Raw genomic sequence first — 25559 nt, 5'->3', positions numbered from 1 at the left:
CTTGAATGCTACGCAACTGCTCTGAACTTTTTGCTGGGTATTGTATCATTCATTATATAGTAGGCCATGGAAATTCAGTTTTTGTCATAGAAAGTCAGGGAAAAGTCATGGAATATAACATTTGACAGTGGGAACCCTGTACGTGTACACAAGTGAAGAGAGATTCAGTTGGTTGCAAGCTATAAATAACACTAAATCCTGCACAAAGTACCATTAAGAGATGTGTACACCAAGGTTGTGTATCAAGTAACTCTTCTTTTATGTCTTTTTCAGGAATATCAGACATACTGTGATTTCCCAGATGTCATAGATATCAGTGTCAAGCAGGCCAGCAAAGATGGGTCAAATGAATGTCGTATAGTAACCATAAACCGTCAGGATAATCAAACTCTGGTATGAATATTCAGTATCTTACACCCTTTGTAAGCTTTCCTGGCATTATTGTCATAGACTTATGTTACTGCAACCTAACAATAATGTAATTACAAGGTCTCTCTCTAACTGCAGCTGCAGTTTTTTTGTTCCCAGCTCAAACACTGTTTTTGTGATATAGCTTTCTCTGCTGCTAGACTCAGTAAAAGAAGCGTACTTTAGATACACCAAAAAGCACGATATATTCAATTGTAAGACGGCCTTTACAGTGGGCAGTGCTTCGACTTGGCCTGCTTCCCTCGCGGTCCGCGCGCGGGATCACGCGGTATCATGCGACTTTAATTTGTATTTTTCCAGTGACGCTGCAACAACCGGCAGAGGTCTCAAGTGAGCAGGGTGTCTCATAAAAAGAAATGGAGCTGGAAACCCCTACACAGACTTCACTACAGACTTTATCAGACTGGTTTAGAAATAATTTAATAGCCAGAAATATGCCTGCCCTGCCCTAATAAAGAAATATTTGGTCAACTGCGAGTGAATCCTGTTTGCAGCCGTAGAAGAAACGTAGGAGAAATTAAACATTCTGGTTTTCTCTGAGTGCAACGACGATAGACAGACATCATTTGGACAAAATAAAGAGCATATTAACCTCCGTTGCTCAGCCAAATGCCTTTCTTTTACGTCCTGTTATCACGGAGTTACAGGCGATAAACGATTTTTGATGGTCACACGTTTACTTCATTAGCGTTTATTTTTTTGATTATTAAAGAGTGTTTTTCATTTAAAGGCTTGACTTTGTGCTTATTCAGAAGAGCATTTAGTGCTCTCCCCAATCCCAGACGTTCACATTGCATGTTTGTTTGTAATGGATGCAACCGCGAGATACGCTTTGTCATGGCGCCGATACCGTGGGGTGCTCGGTCTCTCGGGCACCCACTGAAAACATCGAGCACCCACGTGTGCCAGCTTACAGTCCCGGCTAAATTTACATTAATTTAAAATCAAACATCCAGTTTATGTTAAATTCAGCATCTCTCATAATGTGATTGGCTATGTTGCTGTCAATCCCCTACTCCATATACTAACCACCAATGAGAGCGTCTCTCGTATGAAAATTCCTGACACTTCCCACCTGAAGAATTAACGCAAGGCTTTGTCAGGTCTTCCCCGAATGTTTAAAATGGAGATAGCCCTGAATATCATTTTAAAAGCAGTCTGACAAAGCTTATTGTTTTGTGACACAGCTAGGTGGTCGCAACTCACAAAAGTAAAGCAGATAGAAAGAACTCACGCAAATCTAGCCTACAACACGCAGCTTCATGCGCAGGGGAGAGCGTCTTGCACAAGACAGGTGCTTTATGATTGTTGGCTTCTGATGGTATCTTGCTAATTCACTGAACTGCATTAGGTGACACAAATGGTATTGCCTTTATCTTATAACTCCTTGTCTGAGCGACTACCAGGCCTATTTCCACTATTTTCATGCTTTATCATCACTAAATTCTCCCTGATCTACATTCCAGACTTCTGGAAACAATGTCCAAAATGCATTATGAAGAATAAAATTCATATTATGGAGCTTCATAGTCAACATTTTTATTTCATTAAAAAGAAAGAACAAATATGTATCTTTATCTGGTATAAAGGATCATCAAGTGCCCACATGGTCATTTGGGGGTCCAAATATGGGGTTCCAAAAGAGTCAGTGGTACCATACCCTTCAAATTCATTTTGGCAAGAGCAAGGTTTCCACATAACAACAAATAATCCTGTTTAGAATTAGGGATGCACGATATATCGGCGGCCGATATATTATTAGCCGATAAGTGAAAAAATGAAAATATTATTATCGGTCCGATAACAGAATTCTGGCCGATAATTTGCGCCGATATTTTTAAAGTCCTAATTTAGGCCTACGTAAGGTCCGTCTGGCTACACTGAGCTACTTGAGCTTGGTTGGCTATACTTTTTCCTCAATATAATGTCAGCGGTGTGAATGTATTTCACCACTCTAACGAAATCTGTGGATGTGCGTTCATTTGGGAATCTGTGCATCTCAAAATCCTCTCGTGAATGATCCGCCATTTAACCTTAACAGAGCGGAGCTCAGCCCTATCTAGAGCCGTCTTGTGCTGGTGTGTTTGCACTTTACCATGCTGGTCGGGGAAACAAATAAACAAACTAGTGGGACGAGTACATAAGTAGGCCTAGTTCTAAGTTGTGTTTTAGTATTATATTTGCATTACTTTAGCTTGGGTTTTGTATTATTACTTAGAAATATGCTAACCATTTGTGCTTCAGTTCCAGACAGGTCATCATAATAAGTTATTAAAACCTTCGGGGCTAACTCCTTTCATTCCTGCTGCAGCAGGTTGTGCGCAACAGAGTAGACGGAGATAAGATACAGTCTGAGGAGTTGCAGCTTTATTCAGTTACCCGCAGTTGAAACTAAACCTAAGTTTCCCTCACAAACTCTGATTTAGTCGCTATACTGTAGCTTATTCCAAGCTGAGCCGTTTATGAGCGTTTAGTCCTAAATGAAAACGATTCAAACTCTAGCCACTCACTCGCAATTCACTGACGTCAGGTTCACTTAAAGGAGCCACACATACTGTAGGGCTAGGCTACTGTTATGTTGTTGACTGCCGTACTATTGAGGACTAGCCTATTATGAGTTCTGTCCATCATTTGGTGGTAGGTAAAATTACTGACATAAAATTATGCTTATTAAATGCTTTCCCCAAATCACTTTTCACAATTTGTTTTCAAGAGTAATATTATCTGTTATCGTATCGGTATCGGCCACAACAAACCAATAAATATCGGTTATCATTATCGGCCCTAAAATTCCATATCGGTGCATCTCTATTTAGAATAAATATGATCATTAATTGTGGTGCTAGGGCCACTCAAAAAGTGAAAAATCGCACATGCCGTCAACATTTTTTAGGACTTTGGTGACCCACCTCTCACCCAAACAGTAAGGAATGTTGATTCTGCCTCCAGAATTGTGTAGTACAGGCTACAATGAACTACCATACCAGTTTCCAGCCCCTCTACCACTATAAGAACAGACGTAATGGGCTTCCAAAAATGGCAAAAGATGAAATGTGAAATTCCAATGTGTCAATTAGGGCTGTGGCACCAGAAATTCAAATGGACGCCACAGGCAAACGGTTTGAGATATTGACCTGAAACTTCAGATTCCTTTGTTTGGTAACATAAGGCATATATTCACCGCTTTTCAGCAAAACCTGAGAGATGTCATGTATATGAGACCCCGATATTGGCATGGAATGACCCCATAGTCCTGTTGTTCAAGCTCATCCCATGCAGCCCATAGGAAAAAGAATGAGACAATTTGAGAGTTATTTGGCCAAGTTGTGGACAGGCAGCTTAAAGCAGACCCATGGGGGCAGTGGGGAATTACTTTCAGTTTCAGTTTTGATGTCCCTATGGGTCTGCTTTAAGCTGCCTGTCCATAACTTGGCCTACGTTGTTGCCTTTGGATGTGATTTGCAGTATAAAATCATCCCGCAGATTTTGCACCGTCATACAATGCAGTGGCTATTCAAATGACATAAAAAGGTGCATTCATAAACTGCCACTCTTTGAAATACTTTGGACTGTCTTTGGACAAACAAATGACAATTCCGACTGCACGGTCCTGAATCGAAACAAGTGACAATTCCAACAGCAAAGTCCCAGTCAGGCGCTCATGCCAGATACTGTTTTTGGAAAGTCACACTGTTGCAAATGTTATGATGATGCATCATTCCACAAAATGGTGTTTGTCTCCTCTATCATCAAGTTATTCAATTACAGTAGGTTAAACATCAACTCAGAATAGCTGTTAATATTAGGCCTATACCATTTTGGTCTGTATAAAATGCTTAAGTTATGCTTACGTTTATTATAAGCATCAATGAATGTTTAGCTGGAATTATGTTTCCCTACTATCATTCTTTTTTTAAAGCAAACCTACATGCAGGCATCTAATTGGGTTATGGGTCTTGTACAGGAATAGCATGTTTTGAACGGGTACTTAATAAGTTGACTGGCATAGAATCAGACATCTCAGAAAAACAATAACAAGCAAAGGCATTTATATAATCCGCTTCAGTCATAACATTCTTAGGATAACTTTCCAAATGAATTAAAATTATTCAAATTATTTCTGTGTACTTTTTAATGGTGTCTCCCTCCCTCTGTTTGTCATGTCTTTCAACCTCAGGAGCTGGAGTTTAACTCTCTCGAAGAGGCTTTATCTTTTGTGTCCCTCATAGATGGCTACTACAGGTTAATTGCAGATGCCAATCACTACTTGTGTAAAGAAGTGGCTTCGCCTAGGTTGTTAGAGGCCATCCAGAGCTATTGCCATGGCCCTATATCGTGAGTATATTTTCTAATGTGAGGGTCTTGTATTGCTCCTCTTTTTCTTTGATGCAAACAAGGTCATTAGATGATTGTATGTAATTAATGTACCTCTACCTCACAATCTTAGAATGGAGTTTGCGATCAACAGGCTACGTCAATGTGGCAACCACAAAGGCCTGTACATCTTGCGCTGCAGCCCAAAGGATTATAACAAGTTCTTCCTCTCCTTCATAGTGGGGGTAAGTCATTACTACACCTTGTGGTATACTTTTCAGTCCCTCAGAGTATAGTAATTAAAAACGTATTAAAGGACAAGTTCGCTATTTTACACTTAAAGCTCTGTTTTCAGATAGTTTATGATTAAATAGAACGTTTCAATTTGAAATTTGGACACATGCTGCTGTCCTGAGAATTTTCTGTTTCTGTGGTAGCACCCCCCCACCTCCACAACGCTGCATAGGTGCACTGGAACAATCTTTCTAAAATGCATTAAACTTTCGTTTACAAAGATGTGAAACTCACCGAGTGGTCAGGGGTGTTCACTGATATGCTCACACAAAAATCGCTGCAAAAGATGCTTTCCAACAGGTGTTTTACCATTCCTTGTAAAACTGTGGAGCTATTTTTCCAAACGCCTCACACCCCTAGCTTCTACATTCTTCCGTTGAGATCTTGAATAATAGACACTCCAGCCCAGTTGGTGGCGATAATGCACCTTACTCCGTATACTTGCCAATTACAAGCAAACCACTGGCATTTCATTGAATACACAGAAGTAGCAGAAGATCGTATCGTAAGAAGTATTTTGCAACAGACAGCTACAAATGGGGTGATTTTGTGCAGTTCCGAATTGCGGGAAAATTCGTGGCAAAAAAAGTTGTCACAGCCTTCCTTTCAACGATCCAGAAAGGCTAAAGTTGTGGCTGGAGTTGCTGGGATTGGATGTGAGCACACCTGTTGAGGATCTGCAGAAAGCTGATCACCGTGTCTCTGCGGTCTGCATTTTACTGAACTTCGCTGGAGGTCGAAAGAAATCGCCCAAAAACCTCTTTCGCCTGAGAAATACAGCCATTCCCACATTACCTCCTGGGATGACAGAGTTGGAAGAACTTGGGGGTAAGGTTGACATTTTGTAACGTAACATTTGTAACAGGCGGAAAATGAACTTATTTGTTATGTCCATAACCTGTCATGTTCACATCATAAGCCTAACACTAACCCTAGCCTACATGAATAAAATGGCTACATGATTTTGTACGTTTACTATTTTTTTGGCTGTGGAACTTTCATGATGAAAACGTAATGATTCACGTAGGCTATCATTCACATCTTGCAAGTTCCAAGACATTTTAGCATTAGCCATGGACGTGACAATAATTTGGATAGCGTAGCCTACGATACCGCGACTGCATAAGACTACAGAAAGAATACAAACCGTACCTCACAGCACATCCAATACAAGTCAATGGAGTTGGACAAAAACTACGATAAAACCTGTTGGAAAGAATCTTTTGCAGCGATTTTTGTGTGAACATATGAGTGAACTCCTTTGACCACTCGGTGAGTTTTATGTCTTTGTAAACGTTTGTAAAAGTGTATTGCGTTTTAAAAAGATTGTTCCAGTGCACCTATGCAGTGTTGTGGAGGTGCTACCATAGAAACCAAAAATTCTCAGGACAGCAGCATGTGTCCAAATTTCAATCTTAAACGTTCTATTTAATCATAAACTATCTGAAAACAGGGCTTTAAGTGTAAAAGACCGAACTTGTCCTTTAAACATATTAACTAATTTTTCATTGTTTCTAAGTATTTCTTAATTTGTACAAGTTAATCAACAAGTCACTGACCAGTATAGCTAAATGTAAATTTACTCTAAATCTATACAGCAATGTATTTAATTATGTGACCTGAAGCATGCAACAGTTAAACAAGAGAGTGAGTACACAGCACTTTAATTGGTTTTAAGTTGAATCTCTTCAACATTTTTTTCCTATTTGTGTGGATGTGGGTGTGTATGTGTGTGGCAGTATGATGGTGTGGTGGAATACAAACACTGTCAAATTGTGAAGATGCTTTCTGGGGAGTACAACCTGAGTGGTGCCAAACGAAGTTTTGGGAGCTTGCGTGAGCTCCTGCACCGCTACCAGAAGGAGGCACTGCGCTCTGATGGACACATTTTCCAGTTTACCAAATGCTGCCCACCTAGGAGTCATGGTCAGAGGGCAAACACAGTATCTCTAAACATCCCATTTTGACAATTTGTTTGACAGGCTTAGTAGATCATTTATATTTCTCCTTTATCCATTTACTGTATCTCATGTTGTTTGATTTGTATCTAGATAAAACAAATCTGCTGGTATGTAGACGTAACCAGGGATTGGATGTGCCTCTGTCACCCTCACTCTTCAAACACAGTATCAGCCAGATGGTTTTCCACAAGATACGCAAGGAGGACCTGGAAGTTGTATGCTGTATTCTTTTTTTCCTTGTGATGTATAGTGTTACATATTGTTAACTACACACAATGCTTTCTTTGCAGAAATGTCAAATTGTTTTTGCCTACATTCTTGAAGCATCACTAAATATCAACAAAGCATGATTTCAAATTATCATAATTAATAAATGCTTTATCTTTGTTTTTTCCTAATTTTCAAATACCAGAATGAGAGTCTTGGTCAAGGAACGTTCACAAAAATATTTCGTGGTATGCGAAAAGAGTTGGGTGACTATGGAGAGATTTATGAGATGGAGGTGATCATGAAAATTCTGGAAAAGACTCATCGAAATTACTCAGAGGTGAAACATTTTGAAAAACCTGTCCTACATCCCAAAATCACATACACACAGACACTCACACCAGCCTCCTACTAGTCTGTGATCAATCTCTAATGCCTCGCTTGTGAATGTACGTATTTTGTGATAACAGTAAAACCTAATGTCTCATTTAAAATGGGCAATGCATTGTTTATAACCTCTATTTTGTGCTTTTTTCTTTTGTAGTCCTTTTTCGAGGCTGCCAGCATGATGAGCCAGCTGTCACATAAGCACCTGCTGTTGAACTATGGCGTATGTGTGTGCACAGATGAAAGTATGTTGATTGAAACAGTACACCCATACATTTTTAGGCATACTATGTTGTTATATTACTATACTATATAATTATGTTATTATGACTGCTGCCATCATTTCTACCGTAGTAGTCATATAGGGATTGTCAAAGTTTTTTTCCCCCTGAATTTTTGTTCAACGATTCCTGGGATACCGAAACACCGGGCACATTAAACTTGGTGGGCATGTAGTCCCACTTGGCTTTTAACGGAAACATTTTGTTTGTACATTTAGTGACTGTACATCCATTGGCCTGTATATGGTGGTGTTGAGAGAAGGGTTGCTGGTAGAGGATGATTAGGAGAGGAGCTGCAAGGCAGAACTGTCTCACTCACACTCTCACTAACAAACACACACACACAAACATGCACACGTACACACACACGCATGCACACACTCACGCACACACACACACATACACACAGGCACACACACTGCATTGGCTGCATTTCCAGTATTAGTGTTACATAGTTTGTCCATCAGGTGGCACAACGTCTTGCTGCAAGACACATGCCTTACTTGACTTGGTTCCACTTCACTTCCTACAACGACAATGCAATGGTAGCTTACGGATTCACAGTTTTGTGGCTTCTGTATTCATGGTAGGATGATTTTCACATGAAATGTAATTCACATTTCTTCTTGAAGCTGGAATACACCTGAGAATGTTTATCGAACATGCTTGGTTTTTACTGCAGGAACGTTAATTGGGGATCAATAAAGTGTCTGTCTGTCTGTCTGTACACCAGCTTAATGTTATGTCCATAGGTAAAATAATGTTAACGTTAGCATTGGTTGAGTGATGGAGGCTAGTTTGATTGTTGGTGTATTTGTTAAACAAAAATGTGGTTATTCCGAGCAAATTGATAACAGCACTGTTAATTGTCTCTTTTAATTGTGATCCCATTATTTTCTGACCATACTGACAGGAGCTAGTTAGTTAGTTAGCCACAACGCTAATGTTCGCTAATGCGATGGTTTGCTGATGGAAGATATACAACAGGGCGTAACGTTAGATAACTGTCTGTGATGCATCCTAAACAACGAACTGGTACACTTCTGCTTGCTAAATAGGTTTTCGACTGATGTAGAGTATACTTCATGTTGATTTATCTGGGTCATCATCAGTGTTGGGGTCGTTACTCAAAAAAAGTAATGTATTACACATTACTTGTTACTGTAAAAAAATGTAATCCCTTACATTACTTCTTTTCTCTATGGAATGTAACTTGTTTCATTACTTTTGCGTTACTGCGTTGAAAAGTTTCTATGTGGAAGGCATTCTTTTCTTTCTGCGGCAACATAATTTAATGAAAGGGCTAAAAATCAGAACAAAAACAATAGGAGTCCTGCAGCTTCGCTATACTATACTATAAACATACTATAACTATAAACATAATCCTTTTTCCATAGTTGGGTAACTAAATGCACTCCTTTGAACCCTTTTGTTTCAGATATCATGGTGCAGGAGTATGGGAAGTTTGGCTCGCTGGATACATATCTAAAGAAAAACAGGAACTCAATTAACATCACCTGGAAACTGGAAGTGTCCAAACAGCTAGCTTGGGCCATGCACTACCTGGTAAGGCCCACCTGACAAACACACATAGATTGAAATTTCTCATGAATTTGATCTTACACTAACAAAATGTAGTGGTACTAAGATCCATTAATGGCTTTTATGTCATAAGTGCTTGAGAACCACTGTGAGTTGATGGAAGATGCACTCGTGGAAATTATTTATTTTTTTCTCATTCATTTTTTTTATTGTCAAAAACATAATCAAATACAACAAATAGCATGTTATAGACACACACAAGTAATAGTACCTACTACCCCCCTGCCCATACCCCCCACCACCACTCTCCTCCCACACCTCCCAACATAGTATTAAGACAGTCACAGGTTATGGTTAAATCAGCATTAGATCTTTCAGCTTAGATATATCAAGTTCTCCCATATCAATATTGTATGTGGCTGAGCGTTATTTACTCTAGCTGATGACAATTCCATGTAAGATATATCCAAGAATGTCCGTAGCCAGGGAATAGTAGAAATGTCATGAGGGGACTTCCAGCGTTGGGCAACAATCTTTTTGGCTGCAGTGAGCCCTGCAAGCCATACCTTACGTTTTTTTTCCGCAAGGGAAAGATGGGAATCATCATTTAAAAGGTGCACAGCCGGGTTCATAGGGAACTGAACTCCTGTTAGATCTGTGATAATTTCGGTCACCCTTCTCCATAATCTAGATACATCTGGACATTCCCACATAACATGTAAAAAAGAGCCAAGGGTTCCATGAGGGCAAAAGGAGCAATATGGATCAGAGACTAATCCCTAATTTTTGAGAGTTGAATCTATCATAGAGAAATGACACTATTTGTTTTGGTGACTGCTGTATCCAACTCAAAATAGGATGATCCCTTAACTCCGACCCCCAAGGAACACTGTAGGCTTTACAGGCTGATCTTACTCTAAAATAAAAGAAAAGAGAATGTTTGTCAATATCATAATGGGATATCAACTCTTGGAAACTAAGTATGGCACTTTCCCCACTAATGTCCTGCAATGTCTTAATACTGTACCTTTAGCTTCCCAATGTTTGTTGACGAACGGTTTTCCCCCAGACAAAAAGTGACTATTATTCCATAATGGGGATGATGTACACCATTTGTTTTTAAATTGTATGAATCTTTCTGCCGCCCTGAACATCTGAATCATGTATGTCAAAATTGGACCATAGTGTAACGCACACTTCTTGATAGTCACACCTGTGAGAAGAAAATCTTTTAATCTAATTGGTGCTATTAGTTGTTCTTCTATACTCTTCCATGATGAAATATTGTCCTCACCTATCCAGTACCTGAGGCTTCTTAGTAGAAATGCCCAGTGGTATAATTTGAAATTGGGACAGGCCAGTCCTCCATCCATCTTGCCAATCTGAAGAGCTGACCATTTTAACTGCGGTCGCTTACCATTCCACACATAGCCTCTTAGCAAAGTTTCAAATTTTTTCCAGTATCCAGCTGGAGGTGCAAGTGGGATCATTAATTTTACAAAGTTAATGCGGGGTAAGATGTTCATTTTGATGACTGAGACACGGGCTGGTACTGAGCTTGTTAGATGTTTCCATCTGTTTATATCCTCCTCTATTTTTTTCAGAATTGTGGAGTAATTTACTTTCGCCACAGAGATAGGGGAAGTGTTTATTCTAACACCCAGGTATAGGAACTCAGTTACGACTTTAATCTGGGCTGGTAGAGATACCTTATTTGGATCTACGTTGATGAGCATAAGGGCAGATTTGGAAAGATTTACCTTATACCCTGAAAGATATCCGAATTGCTCCAGTATCGCCAAGACAGACGGAAGTGTTTGCACTCGTGGAAATTATTGATAATAATGATTTTACCAACCTGTACAAATGTAATGTCTGCAGTAATAATGACCTCTACAGCTCTTCAAAGTTTTGAAAAGATCTGATGCAGCCAGACATTAGTTTTAACCCTTAGAACCCGATTTACGCAAAGTGCGTCAAAAAACACACCCTTTCTTCTCTGTTACATTGCTCCGGAACTGTTCATCGCAGGGAGATGAAACCTTTATTGCATGACGGAGCAGAAGTGGGGCTTTCCGAAGAGACTACACACTTGTCTGTACGATCAAGTATGAAAATTAAAAAATCGTGAAATTAATTCAAATTACATCATATTTACAGTCTATACTTCTCTGCGTTCACCTGCGCACCTTAGCTCTCGTTTGAATTATTCACGAACCCGTGATCGCATAGAAATGGCAAGCATGTCAGATGAAAGAGGAGACTCGGGGCCATCCATTGGTATCATGTAGGGGTGTGAATCTCTCATGTAAAAGACGATACGATTCGCATCTAGATACATGGGCACGATTCGATACAAGAAAAGATACATGTTTGTAAAAAACGATTCAGTACGATTCGATGCGATTCGATGCAGTTCAAGAATGGAAAGCATTCTGAAAGATTTTTTTGTCATTTGCTCAAGGTGCACATTAATTTTATATTATCAATTATCATGGTCATGGTTGTCAATTAGGCAAAAAAATGTGTGAATATGATTATCTAAACTGAGGTTTGTTTCATATACTGTATTGAAATGAAAAAAGAATAGTCTACATTTCAGTCAAACACAGCAGCCAAATACAACATAAAAATACAATGAAATAGGCCTACAACATAAAAAAGAATAAAATAGGCCTACAAATCAATGAACTCTCTGGGCTTATTTTGTTCCAACAGTAGACCTAATGCAGAAACCTATAATGCCACAAGTTTGAGTGAATATGAACAAAATCTTTGGCTAATAATTTGTGCATTGTTTTAGCAGCAAGGGCCAAATTATTATTTAACAATAAGGAAATCCCTTCATCAAAGGTAAGGCTACTCTATCGTTGCTGTTTAGGAATGCTAAGAGTGTTTAATTTCGCGCTGGATTTAGAAAAACAAAAGCCGACCGAGTGCAAGTTGTCACACGCTTAAGTTGCAGTAGATGTATGGGTAATGAGGTCATTTGACAACTTTGGGCAATGAATGTAACCAAAAACGAACTGCATTACCCACAATTCTGTGCCACATATAGTTTCAAAACCGGAAGTGGGATGAACGCGCTGCTTGGAATGTAAATGAGAGTCTGAGCGAGCAGAAAAGGTTGTGAACCGATTCAGAACAAGTAAATCGATATAATGACCAGTTCATTTTAGTTTTTTTTTCGATACGGGGCTTCACGTATCGATGTAGCCGTATCTTACATGTTAAAAACGGATACCGATACGTATCGGTTAATCTTTACACCCCTAGTACCATGTATATCGATCCTTCTGGCTTTTGAAAACAGACGAAGTGACTGCAAAATAATAACGTCATGTACACAAACCAACGCTGCACACCCATTACTCTCGTTTGAATTACTCGGGGACCCGTGATCGGATAGATATGCCACGCATGTCAGATGAAAGAGGAGACACAGAGCTATCATTTGATACCAAGTACATCCTTCTGGGTTATAAAACAGACGAAGTGACAGCAAAATAATAACTTCATATAGCTTGACTTACCCCACGTTTTTGTTGGTTTTTGTGGCAAAGCATGTTTATAATCCAACGCTATCGTGTGTTTCTCTATGGCAAACCATGTTCATAATCCGATTTTGAGATCCTATCAAATTCCTGCATGGCATCCAATTCAAGGCTCACATTGCATCCCAATTTGTAAACATAAACACCTTTTTTGCCTTTACTTTGTTCATGGCAATGCAGTAAAAAGTTGAGAATCATTATGAGTGCATACACCTAGGCTAACACGCAAACTCGGGGCAGATCAGTTCGTGTCACAGATATGGAGCGCAGAGAGGTCATTTTTCATCACTAAATAAAAAATGGCATTTATTTCCGTAAATCACACACCACATATTTCTGTAAATTGCTCAGTCCCAGATTATCCCTCCAACATGGCAATTATATTGCCCAATTCATGACAGTCTGCCCTACACACACATGAAATGCATGTAGAGCTATGAGCTTGCTGTGGTGAGATACATGTCAAAATATAATAATTTTTATAATACGCTTTTTATATTTTAATTCTTTAAAAATCTAAATAAAATCAATGCTATCAATAAATAATAATATATTAGAATAAAGAATAAATCCTTATGAATAAAGGTAGTGAAAATGCCCTAAAAACAGCTTAGGGTTCTAAGGGTTAAATAAAAATTTAAATATAGCCTATAGCCGCAAGCGGCAATGGCCCAAGCACCTGCGGTCCGCAACCCGTGACATTTCGGAATCCATGTGGCGTGTCTGTGTCAAATGTACATATCTGAAGTGTGAGTTAATTTTTCTGGTTCATACATTTCAAAGATTACTTTTTGCTATGTTACATTTTACTGTGATGGCATTCAGTGTGTGGCGCTACACTACAATTACATACAGTGGGCAGTGCTTCGACTTGGCCAGCTTCACTCGCGGTCCGCACGTGGGATCACGCGGTATCACGCGACTTTAATTTGTATTTTCCCAGTGAGACGCTGCAACAACCCAAACAACAGGTAGATGGCTCAAGTGAGCAGGGTGTCTCGTAAAAAGAAATGGAGCCTGGAAAACCCTACACAGACTTCTTCACTACAGACTTTAGCAGACTGGTTTAGAAATAATTTAATAGCCAGAAATATGCCTGCCCTGCCCTGCCCTAATAAAGAAATATTTGGTTAACTGCGAGTGAATCCCGTTTGCAGCCGTAGAAGAAACGCAGGACAAATTAAACATGCTTCAGTCAAAAGTTGCATGACCCTCCCTTGCCTGCTAGAAATTGTTCAATGACCCTCCGACAGAATTGTTAAAAAAGACATGACCCTCCCCTGCCAATTGTCACTGTCTTTCGCCAGCTGCTTTTCGCCACAGCCACACACTGTGATAACGTTCTTAAATCAATCTTTCCCGTGAGCTTGCATGCTACCAGTCCTTCCTTTTCAAATGTGTTGCGCCTGTTTGCACAATTTCACAAATAATCATATGTGATTAATAATATGACAAATAATCCCTGTGCACGGGGACCGAAACAATGCATGCCAACTTTTTCCGTGTTTCTCACATATTTTAACTTCCCCCCGCTGTCTTGCTGTTTTAATGTTTTCCTGTAGAATATCCCATATTTTAATACCCTCATAACAGCCCTGCCATCGGGCCTGTCTCTGTGTTGCCCTGTTGCTACCCCTTGCCCTTCCAACGAAACAGATGTCTTCAAATCATTGTTTTCCTTGCTTGAAGGCGAACTTAGAGTGATGTTAACCTATTTAAGTTTAACAGCGTGATTGTCGTGAGAGCACGATTCATTGGCGCTTGCACATTCGGCCTTATCTCTACGTGCACACCTGAGGCTCCTCAGCTACTAGAGAAAGAATTTCCCCTGTTTGTTTGTTCACTCCAAGTTGGCCTACCATAACTTACCAACTCTGCACTGTAGACCCTAAATGGCTATTTGTATTGTTCTGTGAAATAAGCAAATGTACGAGAGAAGCGGGGTCTGTGTTGCGTTGCGTTAATTTATTTTCAATTGGGCATGCCGTGCGTCGCGGTCGCCCACAGCTCAGTTCTGACAAAGCCGAATTTACTCCTTTTGAAACGATGAGTGCGGCGTGTGTATGGTTATATTGCTTGACAGGGGGGATCCCAAGCAGCTTTCAGCCATAAGGCTACTTTGAGAACATTTCCTAATTCACCCGACACTAATATTCAAAATGTTGTAAACTATTTCGCATAGCCTATTAACTGACCACCCGATTCCACGTTGACTGGGGGCAGGGGGGTCATCAGACATTTGTGCCCAGTTAATCCGGCCCTGCCCCCAACTAATCACACCTTCCCACCAGCTGTGACAGCTTAAAAGAAGTCAAGAGGACTCCTAACTCACAGACCTATTCACATTTTGTGGCATTTTGCCTGTTTTGAAATCCTATGCGGCTACAGGAGCTTCCAATCGTGAGGAAGCAATTTTGCATTGTAGGCATAACTAACTTGCAATAACGCCACCAACAACAACCAAAACTAGGCTACTCATTGTCAACATATAAATTAAATGTAACATTATTGTGAATCAAATTAAAATGTTCTCTTTTGCAAACATAGGCATAGTAACAGATTAATTTAATACTGTTACAAAGATACTACATCAATCCGTATGTTTCATCAGGCTACTAGGCTATTTGTTTTGCCTTACTCTTGATTAATTTAGGCTAGGCCTTTTTATTCAGTTATTCATCATCTTCTGTCCTTGTGTAGCGCACGCATTCTCAGACCTGTCACCTGTCACTTACCACTCATCGTAAGGGAGGTGTTTGGAATCATTCCCGCGTTACAATCATCAGGTGGTCTTTTCAGTCAAGCTTGTGCATGAGTAATAACGTCATCCATAGCAACAAAGACTCACTCACTCTTAGACTGTTAGTCAAAGATTCTAGAGCGCTCAGCTCCAGAATCTGTTCAGGAGTTGTCATTTTCCCTTACTAAGAGTAGCCTAGGTCTGAAAGGCTTATACCAGTTAGGCCTACGTTCAACCAGTAACATAAGTGTAATGAGCTATTCATTGTCGAAGGTGCATGGTGAAGTGAAATTCTTACTTTGGAAAACAAACTTTTGCCGATATCATTGGATAGGGAATAGGCCTACTTGTTTATTTTTTTACGTAGCCTACAATGGCCAGTTCAGACAAAGCCGAAATTACTCATTTTGAAACATTTGTATGGTTATATTGCTTGACTTAAATCCCAGAGAGTAGGCTAGGCTACCGCACCCCACAGTGATGGGCCTAGCGGTCTTACGCGTTCAGTGTGGGGTATAAACAAGCTGAGAATTTAGCGGTGTCACGTCTGCCTGTCACAGATGTGGGGAGCTGAAGCTTGGGATACAGTTACTACAGTAACAGTATTTTACTTTACTTCTTATGGAATATATATTTTTTCACTTTTATAAAGGCTTTGTTTGAATGCTGTTGGAACAAATAGTAGTTGATTATAAAGGCAACTTTCTGTTGCAATATTCTGTGTGTTCTGGACTGCAGGTAACTTGTTAAGCCAGTGGTTCTCAAATTTTTTCTTTCATTCCCCACTTTGATCAAGGAGGCATTGACTGATGATAGTGGAGATAACGTGTTATCCCGAGGCCATTGCAAGTCAGCATCTCCGACGGTAGTCTACCCTAATAAAAATAATAATAATTTTTATTAATAATAATAAAAAAATAAAAAAGTTTCCGATGTCCCAAATAGAGAGCCATACTTTATTGTTTTAACGATCTCTATGCTACTCACCAAAATGTAGGCATGGGAACATGATGAAGTATCCAACTGTCGTGTGTTAAATTATTGTGATTACGAGCCAGTGGTTTTCAAACATTATGTGTGACTCGGACATCTATGCAACAGACTCATATCGTCCTCGCATTCGCAAAATGAGGACATACAGACTGCTCAGATAACAGGTGTACCTCCAGTTATGCACGGTTTTAGTCAAGTAATTTAATGTGCTGGTGAAACAGTTGTGTACTCTGGGCACAGTTCTTCCAGAAAAACCAATGGTGTAGAGATGACACCACAGGGTTTTATTTAAGAGAGCTTACGTTTGTATGTAGGCAATTTATATTCACAATACTTAGGCCTACTAAAATAAATAGTATTTTATTTGTATTGGTTGTTTAGAGTAAAAAGTAAAAAAAAATTGGTCGGTCTTAACGCAAGTTTACAACCGGCAAGTCGGTCGGACTAAAAGGGGGAAAAAATAAATATTTGGGTCGGTTCTAAATTGACAGGGTCGGTCGGGTTACGGCAAACGAAAATATTTTTAAGGATGGCCTGGCAGTGTTTTAAGCCTTAAGACATACCCAATTAGCCTAAATCGAGGTAATGTTTAATTATGCATGATTTATGCATTGATGTGAAGTGATCCTAAAAAGTTGTTTTCATGCTACCGGATGTGGAATGGTGGGGAAGAGGTGGCATAATCCCCCTCATGTTTGTATCAAGGCTGTTTCATGCTTCTGCATCGACTCCACGCAATGACTACACCGCTGCCTCGACTGCTGTGCTGAAATATTTATTTGTAGTAGTCATTTGTTATTTGTTTGGCCTACTTAGATTTTGTAAAATACACAGTAGCCTAATACATAAATATCATTGGTATTATATTTCTACTAATGTCTGTGTGTGTGTGTGTGTGTGTCTGTCTGTGTGTGTGTGTGCGCTTAAGTGTGTGTGTGTCTGTGTGTGTCTGTGTGTGTGTGTGTTTGTGTGTGTGTGTCTCTCTCTCTCTGTGTGTGTGTGTGTGTGTGTGTGTGTGTGTGTGTGTGTGTGTGTGTGTGTCTCTCTCTCTCTTTCTGTGTGTGTGTGTCTGTCTATGAGTGTGTGTGTCTTCAGGGCTCTACACTTTAACATTTTTTTCCAGGAGCACTGTTAAAAAAATGTAGGAGCACAGACAAAAATCTGGGGGCACAGTCAATTCTGTACTTAACTTACACATAATGTAACTTTACACTGCAGTTAAACATGCCAGTGCTCCAATTGAGAAGATTAAGAATGACTGGAAACATTTACAGGAAACAAGATTTTAAAGAACATCAATGCCTACTTTATTTTCAGTCCGTTCTATTTTTCTACATTTTGTTAATGTAAAATAATATAATGCATTGCTATATTTGCATTTAGCCTGTATATGAAGTAGGCTATCATGCTAAATGTAGGTCCCTAGGCCAATTTATGTATTTGTGAATGCCCATGGTGACCTATCTGACTGTATACTGCCCAATACTACTACTAAAACCGTGAATTTTCTCTTCCACAAAACCCAACATAGTCTAATCAATGATATTTATATTTATTTGAAATATCTGCATTGATGGGGACAGTAGGCCAATGGTACACATTCTTTCATTTTGCACTTTAACTTGTATTCTGTGTAAAACAAACAAGCATGCATGGAAGCCTGGAGTAGTATTATGGGAGGCTACTTTTGTGCCTGTTCGCTAAAGTTAGCCTATATTTTGCATATTGCAGCCAACTGGGCTAAAAGGCATGTTACCTTTTCCTTCTCTCACTGCATTCTCAGAATCTCATCCTGTTCCTCATATATCCGATGAATTCGGTGGATTGAAGAAATTAGTTCTACTTTGCATCTTGGCTGGCTAGTCTAACTTTCCACTTTTTCTGCAACCCTTGAATTTTAAACTGCTAACGTTGATGGGAGGTGTAGTTTTTATGCTGCATTGGCGACTTGGTTTTATGGTTCGCACCAGTAATGTTTCACGATGTTGCGGTGTATTTTGTAGACAAACATTGACTTGGTTAGAAGTAATTCGCACCAGTGCGCCTAAATATTTTTTTGCACTCGTACGCCATTATTTTTACATGTGTGAGTGAAATGGACGCACTGTAGAGCCCTGGTCTTTGTGTGTGTGTGTGTGTGTGTGTGTGTGTGTGTGTGTGTGTGTGTGTGTGTGTGTGTGTGTACTTCCTGCTTGTACTATGCCAGGCAGGCTCATTGGGTGTCTGGATATCATCATAATCATAATATCTACAGTGGGTCCCCGTTAAGTTTGGACGGGTTCCTTCATGAATCACGCACCCCATTTTCTCAGCAGAAATGGCACAAACTGCAGTTGACACAAACAACCACAAGGTGTCACTTGGGTGCCACTACTATTTTTGATGCGACTGACTTACTGCTTCCATGACGAAGCGGGGGGCACGGAACTTAAATTGATCACGCGGTAGTTTGCTTACACTTGACAAAACATTCTAATATGAAAATATAGATGCAATTGTTGTAAAATGGTGCAGCTCCTTTAAGAAAGCACCGTGTAGGGATGGGAGAGAGAAAGCGAGAGGGGATAGGCCTATGTGTGTTAGAACTTAGCGTGTGGAAAAAGTATGCGTGCTGTTGAGACTGGAGCCAGTCATATTCAAAATAATGCAAAAAAGCAATTATCTTCATTCATTGCAACCAAAGCATGCCTGCTTGCCGACGTTTAAACGAAAAATATATCAAAGCACCTTTTTGCGTTTGAATGTAGCACCTAAAAAAATGTTTAAACAGCTGGACAAATGATTTAGCTAATTGATTATATAACCTGTACACCAGCAATTGTTGAACATTTACCTGTACAATTACATTGACAGTAGCCCAGCCTAACAGCATGTTGTAGGCCTACTGTAGAAATTTCACTTAAATTGCAACCGCGAACATGCCTGCTTGCCAACGTTCAAACGACAACGAAAAAAGATAATAAAACAACAAGAGGGTTGAGTCTGAATGACACTGAGTTTTTGTAGTTAATAAATATTTTAGATTATAAAAAATGGTCATTCTTCAATCTCCTTCACTGACGCCTATGGAAAAGGCTTAACGTCCCAAAACAACGATCAATGATCATCAAATTTCTCTCTCACATTGCTCCTCATAACCATCTATAAAAAAAGTGTTTTCTTTTTTCTTTTGAGCACATCCGAATCCCAGGACATAACGCACTGGACCTTATAATAGGCTCGAGATATAATTCAAAGGGGGCAGATAGGGGCCACTGCACTTAAAACTTAAAAAGATGAAGCTTTTCGAAATTTGAAATTGCGATCAGTGACTGGCATCGGGTGAACGAAGCTTTTGAAGTTGAACAGGCTATTAAAAACTATTTGGCGCACCTCCATGTCACAGGAGAGACTGGGCTCTCCCTTCTATGAAAAAAGACGTTAGGCTACCTGCAAACTGGCCTATGATTTCATTGCTGAGTTTGCGGCAAAGCAAGAAAATGTTTTTTTTCCTGAGTCAGGATATGGCGAAGTCAGTGTCATTTATTTGTCCAATGTTAGCCTATAGATACAGACCAGTACATCTTATCAATAGTTTGAATGTCGTGTGTGTTTCTGCTCATTGACAAATACCGTTCAGCACAATGATTCATGCCCAATTAATTCCCCTGTTAAAGTGTTCGCCTTTGTTACACTATTTGGTTTTGTGATGTAGCCTATGATAAACACCATATGGCCAAATATGTGACTCAGCTAATGTTATAGGCTATACAATTGAATTTCCCCTCTTAAAGGCAAGCTGGTGTAGCTTATTAGACTAGGCTACTATTAAAATACACCGGACGGTAGCCTTGGCTATGTGTAAAAGTAAGCTATCGTGATGATTTCATGCACGTAAGTGAAAAGGGCCTTGCATCTGTCAAGTTCGCGACAGGGCCCTCGCATCCCTTGCGACGGCCCTGCAGCTCCTCCTAAGACAGCGAGGAAAAAGTTAAAATACGTGATAAACCCAGGAAAAGTTGACAGGTTTGTTTCAGTCCCGGTGATTATTTGTGAAATTGTGCAAACGACAGCCTTTTCAAGGCATTTCAAGGAAGGAGTCGTAGCATGCAAGCTCCCAAATTGACCCAGTAGCCTAAGGCATCAATAAATTGTTGGGACTGGGGAGGGTCATGAGTTTTTTCTCAATCACTTTGGAGGGTCATAGAAAAAATTCTTGCTGGCGAGGGAGGGTCACGTCTTTTTTGACTAACGCTCCCAAAACTCCTCCGGTAGCCCCTTAATTAAATAAATAACGAACAGTCCCTAATTGATTAATAGCCTAGGCCTACACCAGCAATTGTTGAACATTGACCTGTACAGGACATTGACAGTAGCCCAGCCTAACAAGCAAATGTTGCAAAATACATCAAAAGATGCAATTAATCAGAAATAAATAATGTAATCGGCATCGCTTTATTTAACAAACTGCAAGCAACAAGAGCATTGAGTTCGCTGTAAGGCCAAACCCAAGAGCAAAGCCTATCTGTTAAGGCAGTCGATAGGCTATATAACGAGCTGTGTGCCTGGAAAGGCGATAGATGGCGGCTCTGGTCATCCCATACCCTCCCCCACTTCCTGTAGCCTACCATTATGAAGGCCTGTAGCCTAAAACGACTCGTTGCCGTTTTGTGACATTAAGCTTTTTCACATTAAGCCCCCCTCCCCCATCCCCTTCTTTCACAAGCAGTGGGGGAGCACGGGGCACAAAGTAACACTTTTTGGTAGACAAAGGAGGGTTCTCCGCGCTTCTGTCGTTTGGCCACAATCCGTTGCAACCAGGCCAGGACAGATATTTTAGAGAGGAGAGACGCCGGTGCAGCTCAGATGTCTTCTTCATTTTCTTTACTCTTCAGTAAAAGGTGCAGAACATTATTAAACTTTGACTAACATTTCGATGTGTCAATGTTTTTGACTAACGAACATCGAAACGTTAGTCAAAGTTTAATAATGTTCTGCACCTTTTACTAAAGAATAAAGAAAATTAAGAAGACATCTGAGCTGCAGGCCGCCTCCCTCTAACACTCTAACACTCCTTCTCTAACACTTTTTGGCTTTGGCTAAATATTTCTAAAATCATTTGAGTTTCACTAGTCACATGTTTTAACAAGCAACACTTGTTATTGAACTAATAACAGACAATTTGACTTTATTTTCCATACGGAGAAATAACATATGCAGAGTCTAACCAAGGTCAATCTTGCCAAAAAAGCCCTAAAACCTGAAAACACACGAGGCAAAAGTGCAAAACATCACAAAACTAACTAAACTAACACGCGCATATTTTTGTATTGCAATCATTGTAGCCTACAGTTGTAACAGCGCGTAACAGTCGTTTTACTCCCGGATCGCTCATTATAAAGAACGTTTAACGTGTCCCAAAAACAGCTATCAATTAATCACCAAACGTCTTATAAACAAGTATTGCCAGGAGCAACACCTTGCAAAAAATGATAACAATAGGCCTAGGCCTTTATATGGCTCTGCTCCTGCCTAGATTCAAACTCAGAACTGCCTGAAAGTTGCAGACCTGTTCTGGAAATCACGTGCATTAACCCACTTTCGACCGTCAGACAACGCTATCTGCTTCGAAAGTAGGCCTATTGGGTAGGACTAGCCTACACTGGTTGCTGTGGCACAGTCTTGAGTGACCCAATTCGTTTTTTCTTTGTCATATGAATGCTGTCATTTTGTTAACATTACTGTTAAGGAGATGCTGTAGGCAAAGTCTATATTTCAACCTCGTTAGTGTAGTAAAAAAAAATCAGAACTATTCACAAGGTTTCTGGGCAGCATATTTATGTTCTGTTAGCAAGTTTAACTTCTCATGACTACCGACAAAGTAGCCTACTGCCAGCTAATGAAGCTCTCATTTTAAAACATTACTGAGAGACAGGCACTGTACAATCAAGAAATCTTGCCACTGAATCCAAAACTATGTTTAACATTATGTACAAGGCTTAGGCTACAGTGGACTAGCATGTTGCAGGGGCTGCTAAAAACACAGAGAAACGCACTGAAAAACTTCGGCCAATCACAGCCCTTGTTGTCCGAATCGCCGTCTGGTTCGACCGTGGAACTCCACAGCGGACTATGCTGCCCCCTGCGGCTGCAGTTGTGCTTACATTTCACCATTCACCATGATCGTGAATGAAGTGTCAATTTTTAACTGGGACCCACTGTATTAACCTGTTAAGTTTCAGACCATTCATTCATAGCATTTCTGGCACATTTCATTTTGGCCAGATGGTGGCGCTATGCCTAAGTATATGCCAACCACTGGATCAATCTCCTAAGGGGCCGCTTCCGAGTGCCTGGCCCACGCCCGGGGTCAAGCCTTTGTGCCTGTGTAGCCATTGTGATACCAGATGTGTGTGCCAAATTCCAAGATTTTTCAACCATGTGAACCACCCTTAAAAATAGCAAAAAACAAATGATAAAATGAGTGAACAAATATTGAGTGAACAAATAATAATCATAATAATCCTTACAAAAACAATAGGGCCTTGCGCCCTTCGGTGCTCGGGCCCTAATAATCCTTCCAAAAACAATAGGGCCTTGCGCCCTTCGGTGCTCAGGCCCGAATAATATTAATAGTAATCCTTCCAAAAACAATAGGGCTTAGCACCTCTAGGTGCTCAGGCCCTAAAAAGTACGAACTGTGTATCTGTCAAAAAGTGATGGGGTTCTAATTTGAATGACACACAATCTGGCAGGGGATGCCATCGCGCAAAAACACCAATTTAATTCCATGGTAAAATCATTTTGCTAATTTAAGACCATGCAAATGATACACAAACACGTGTGAATACCTTTTTTTACCGTTTTGTGGCTGCCACTAAGAAAACCAGTAGTTCGCCACACAAATAGAACTTGACAGTTTCAGATGTTGCTTAGCAACGTATTACTTGATGACTTTTATTTTCAATGAAGTCCTATTGCAATAAGCGAAGCAACTACTTGCGGAATGATATGAAAGATGTGAATGAGACGCACAAAGCCTGTTGCCATTGTTAGTTCTCATTATATATTTGCGGTCGTCATTATATGGATTTAACGGACCTCCAAACGTTGGGAGGCCCATTCATGTGAATGGAACTTAATAAGTTGTTTTGATTATTCCGCTAAAAGCCAACAGAATCCTGTTTCTTGATGCATGTTGCTGATTCAAATTAAAACCCTTTGTGAGCTCTTCAGTCCTTGATAAAAGTTAACTGTACTGCAATTCAAGCTTCATATCTTGTACATTGTGTGTGTATATATAGAATAACAGAACAATGTATCTGTTTTCCATATTAGGAGGATAAGGGTCTTGTTCACGGGAATGTTTGTGCCAAAAATGTGCTGCTGATTCGAGAAGAGGATAGGAAGACTGGCAACCCTCCCTTCATCAAGTTGAGTGACCCTGGAATCAGCATTACAGTTTTGCCTAAAGATGGTAAGTTTGTTCAACCCACACATCTATAGAAACATGTTTATCAATATGCTGTCTGATCTGTAACCAAATGTATTGGTTGTTGTTATAATCATTGGTATTATTATTATTATTATTATTATTATTATTATTATATTAGTTAGGGGTGAACGATTATGGAAAATAATCTAATTGCGATTTTTCTCACCAATATTGCAATTGCGATGCGATATGCGATTATTTTCTTATTCAGCAAAGACAAGCACTATATCATTCTATAGGATGATCAACACAAAATTACCATATTTTCCGGACTATGTCACACTTTTTTTCATAGTTTGGCTGGTCCTGCGACTTATAGTCAGGTGCGACTTATATATAAAAAATATATATATAATTGATCATGTTTTTAAATGTTAGTTTATATTAACTGACATGAACCCTACTTGAAACATTATGTCTACAGCCGCGAGAGAGCGCTCTCAAATGCACAAGTCCTGTGCACTTTCAGTCAGAGATTAGTGCTTGCGCTATGCCTGAAACACACGTGCATACCTAAATCGTCAAATTATGGCCGGGATTCTATTTATATCCGGGCCTCAGATTTGGACAAATAAAAGCCAGTATAATTTTGTTTCAGTTTAACTCATAGAGCTCTTCTTAATATTTTATATTGTTGGTTGGTATTGTTGCCAATGAAAGGTCATTGTCCTACACCATGAGTCTCCAACACGTTGCTCTCATTGCTCTCAAGCTACCAGTCCCATGCCGCCCCCTTCTGAGCTAGAGGCTGAAGCAGTAACCTACATTTAAACACAATTGTTGCTGCCAGGCATCAGCCTATGAATTTTATAAAAAAGTAAATCATGCATAATTTAAAAAATAACTACATTTAGGCTATCTTAGACCTAGCATTTAATCTGCTGCCGGCTTGTCTCTCCACATCGTCCAAAATGCTTGATTGCATTGCATTCTCCACATTTTTAGCAAGATTTTCATGTAGGCTACCATATCAGCATTTTTGTTCAGTGAATCTTTTGTAAATTGCTTTACAATTACCGTCGGGCCTATAGGCCTATTGCCTGCTTGCTTCGGTCACGTCCTTTTAAAACTGCATCTTTTTCTCGTGAGCATTTAATCTGCTGCCAGCTTGTGACTCCATATCGCCCAAAATGCTTGATTGCATTGTATTCTCATTTTAGATACATTTTGGTCTACCACATGGCATTTTCTTTCAGTGAATCTTTTGCTTTGCAATTACCTTCCTGCCCTCCTCTTGGCTGCCTTCACTCCTTTGTCTTCATTAACATGAATCTTTTTGGCTTCAATAATCCAGTTACATAGTCTCTGTTTTTAGTTTTGGATTTTGTGAAATACATTTCTAAATAAATGCAACTTATAGTCCGGTGCGACTTATATGTTTTT

The 25559-nt window shown here is 39.8% G+C and overlaps 1 protein-coding gene across 3 annotated transcripts in view; it reads left to right on the top strand.

The window, feature by feature from the left end:
* Positions 1-25559, top strand: part of jak2a (Janus kinase 2a) — a 124914-nt gene that overhangs the window by 55626 nt on the left and 43729 nt on the right. For all 3 annotated transcript variants that reach the window (XM_048259632.1, XM_048259630.1, XM_048259631.1), the window contains 9 exons: positions 274-393; positions 4607-4764; positions 4877-4988; positions 6777-6963; positions 7089-7213; positions 7411-7545; positions 7750-7837; positions 9312-9439; positions 24020-24158. In XM_048259632.1, coding sequence (XP_048115589.1) covers positions 274-393; positions 4607-4764; positions 4877-4988; positions 6777-6963; positions 7089-7213; positions 7411-7545; positions 7750-7837; positions 9312-9439; positions 24020-24158 — 1192 coding nt within the window. The remainder of the gene's footprint in view (positions 1-273; positions 394-4606; positions 4765-4876; positions 4989-6776; positions 6964-7088; positions 7214-7410; positions 7546-7749; positions 7838-9311; positions 9440-24019; positions 24159-25559) is intronic.

This window comes from Alosa alosa, chromosome 12 (assembly GCF_017589495.1).
Source record: "Alosa alosa isolate M-15738 ecotype Scorff River chromosome 12, AALO_Geno_1.1, whole genome shotgun sequence".
Classification (NCBI taxonomy): domain Eukaryota; kingdom Metazoa; phylum Chordata; class Actinopteri; order Clupeiformes; family Clupeidae; genus Alosa; species Alosa alosa.
The sequence above is the reverse complement of the archived record's forward strand: the minus strand, read 5'-3'. Positions and strand labels throughout refer to the sequence as shown.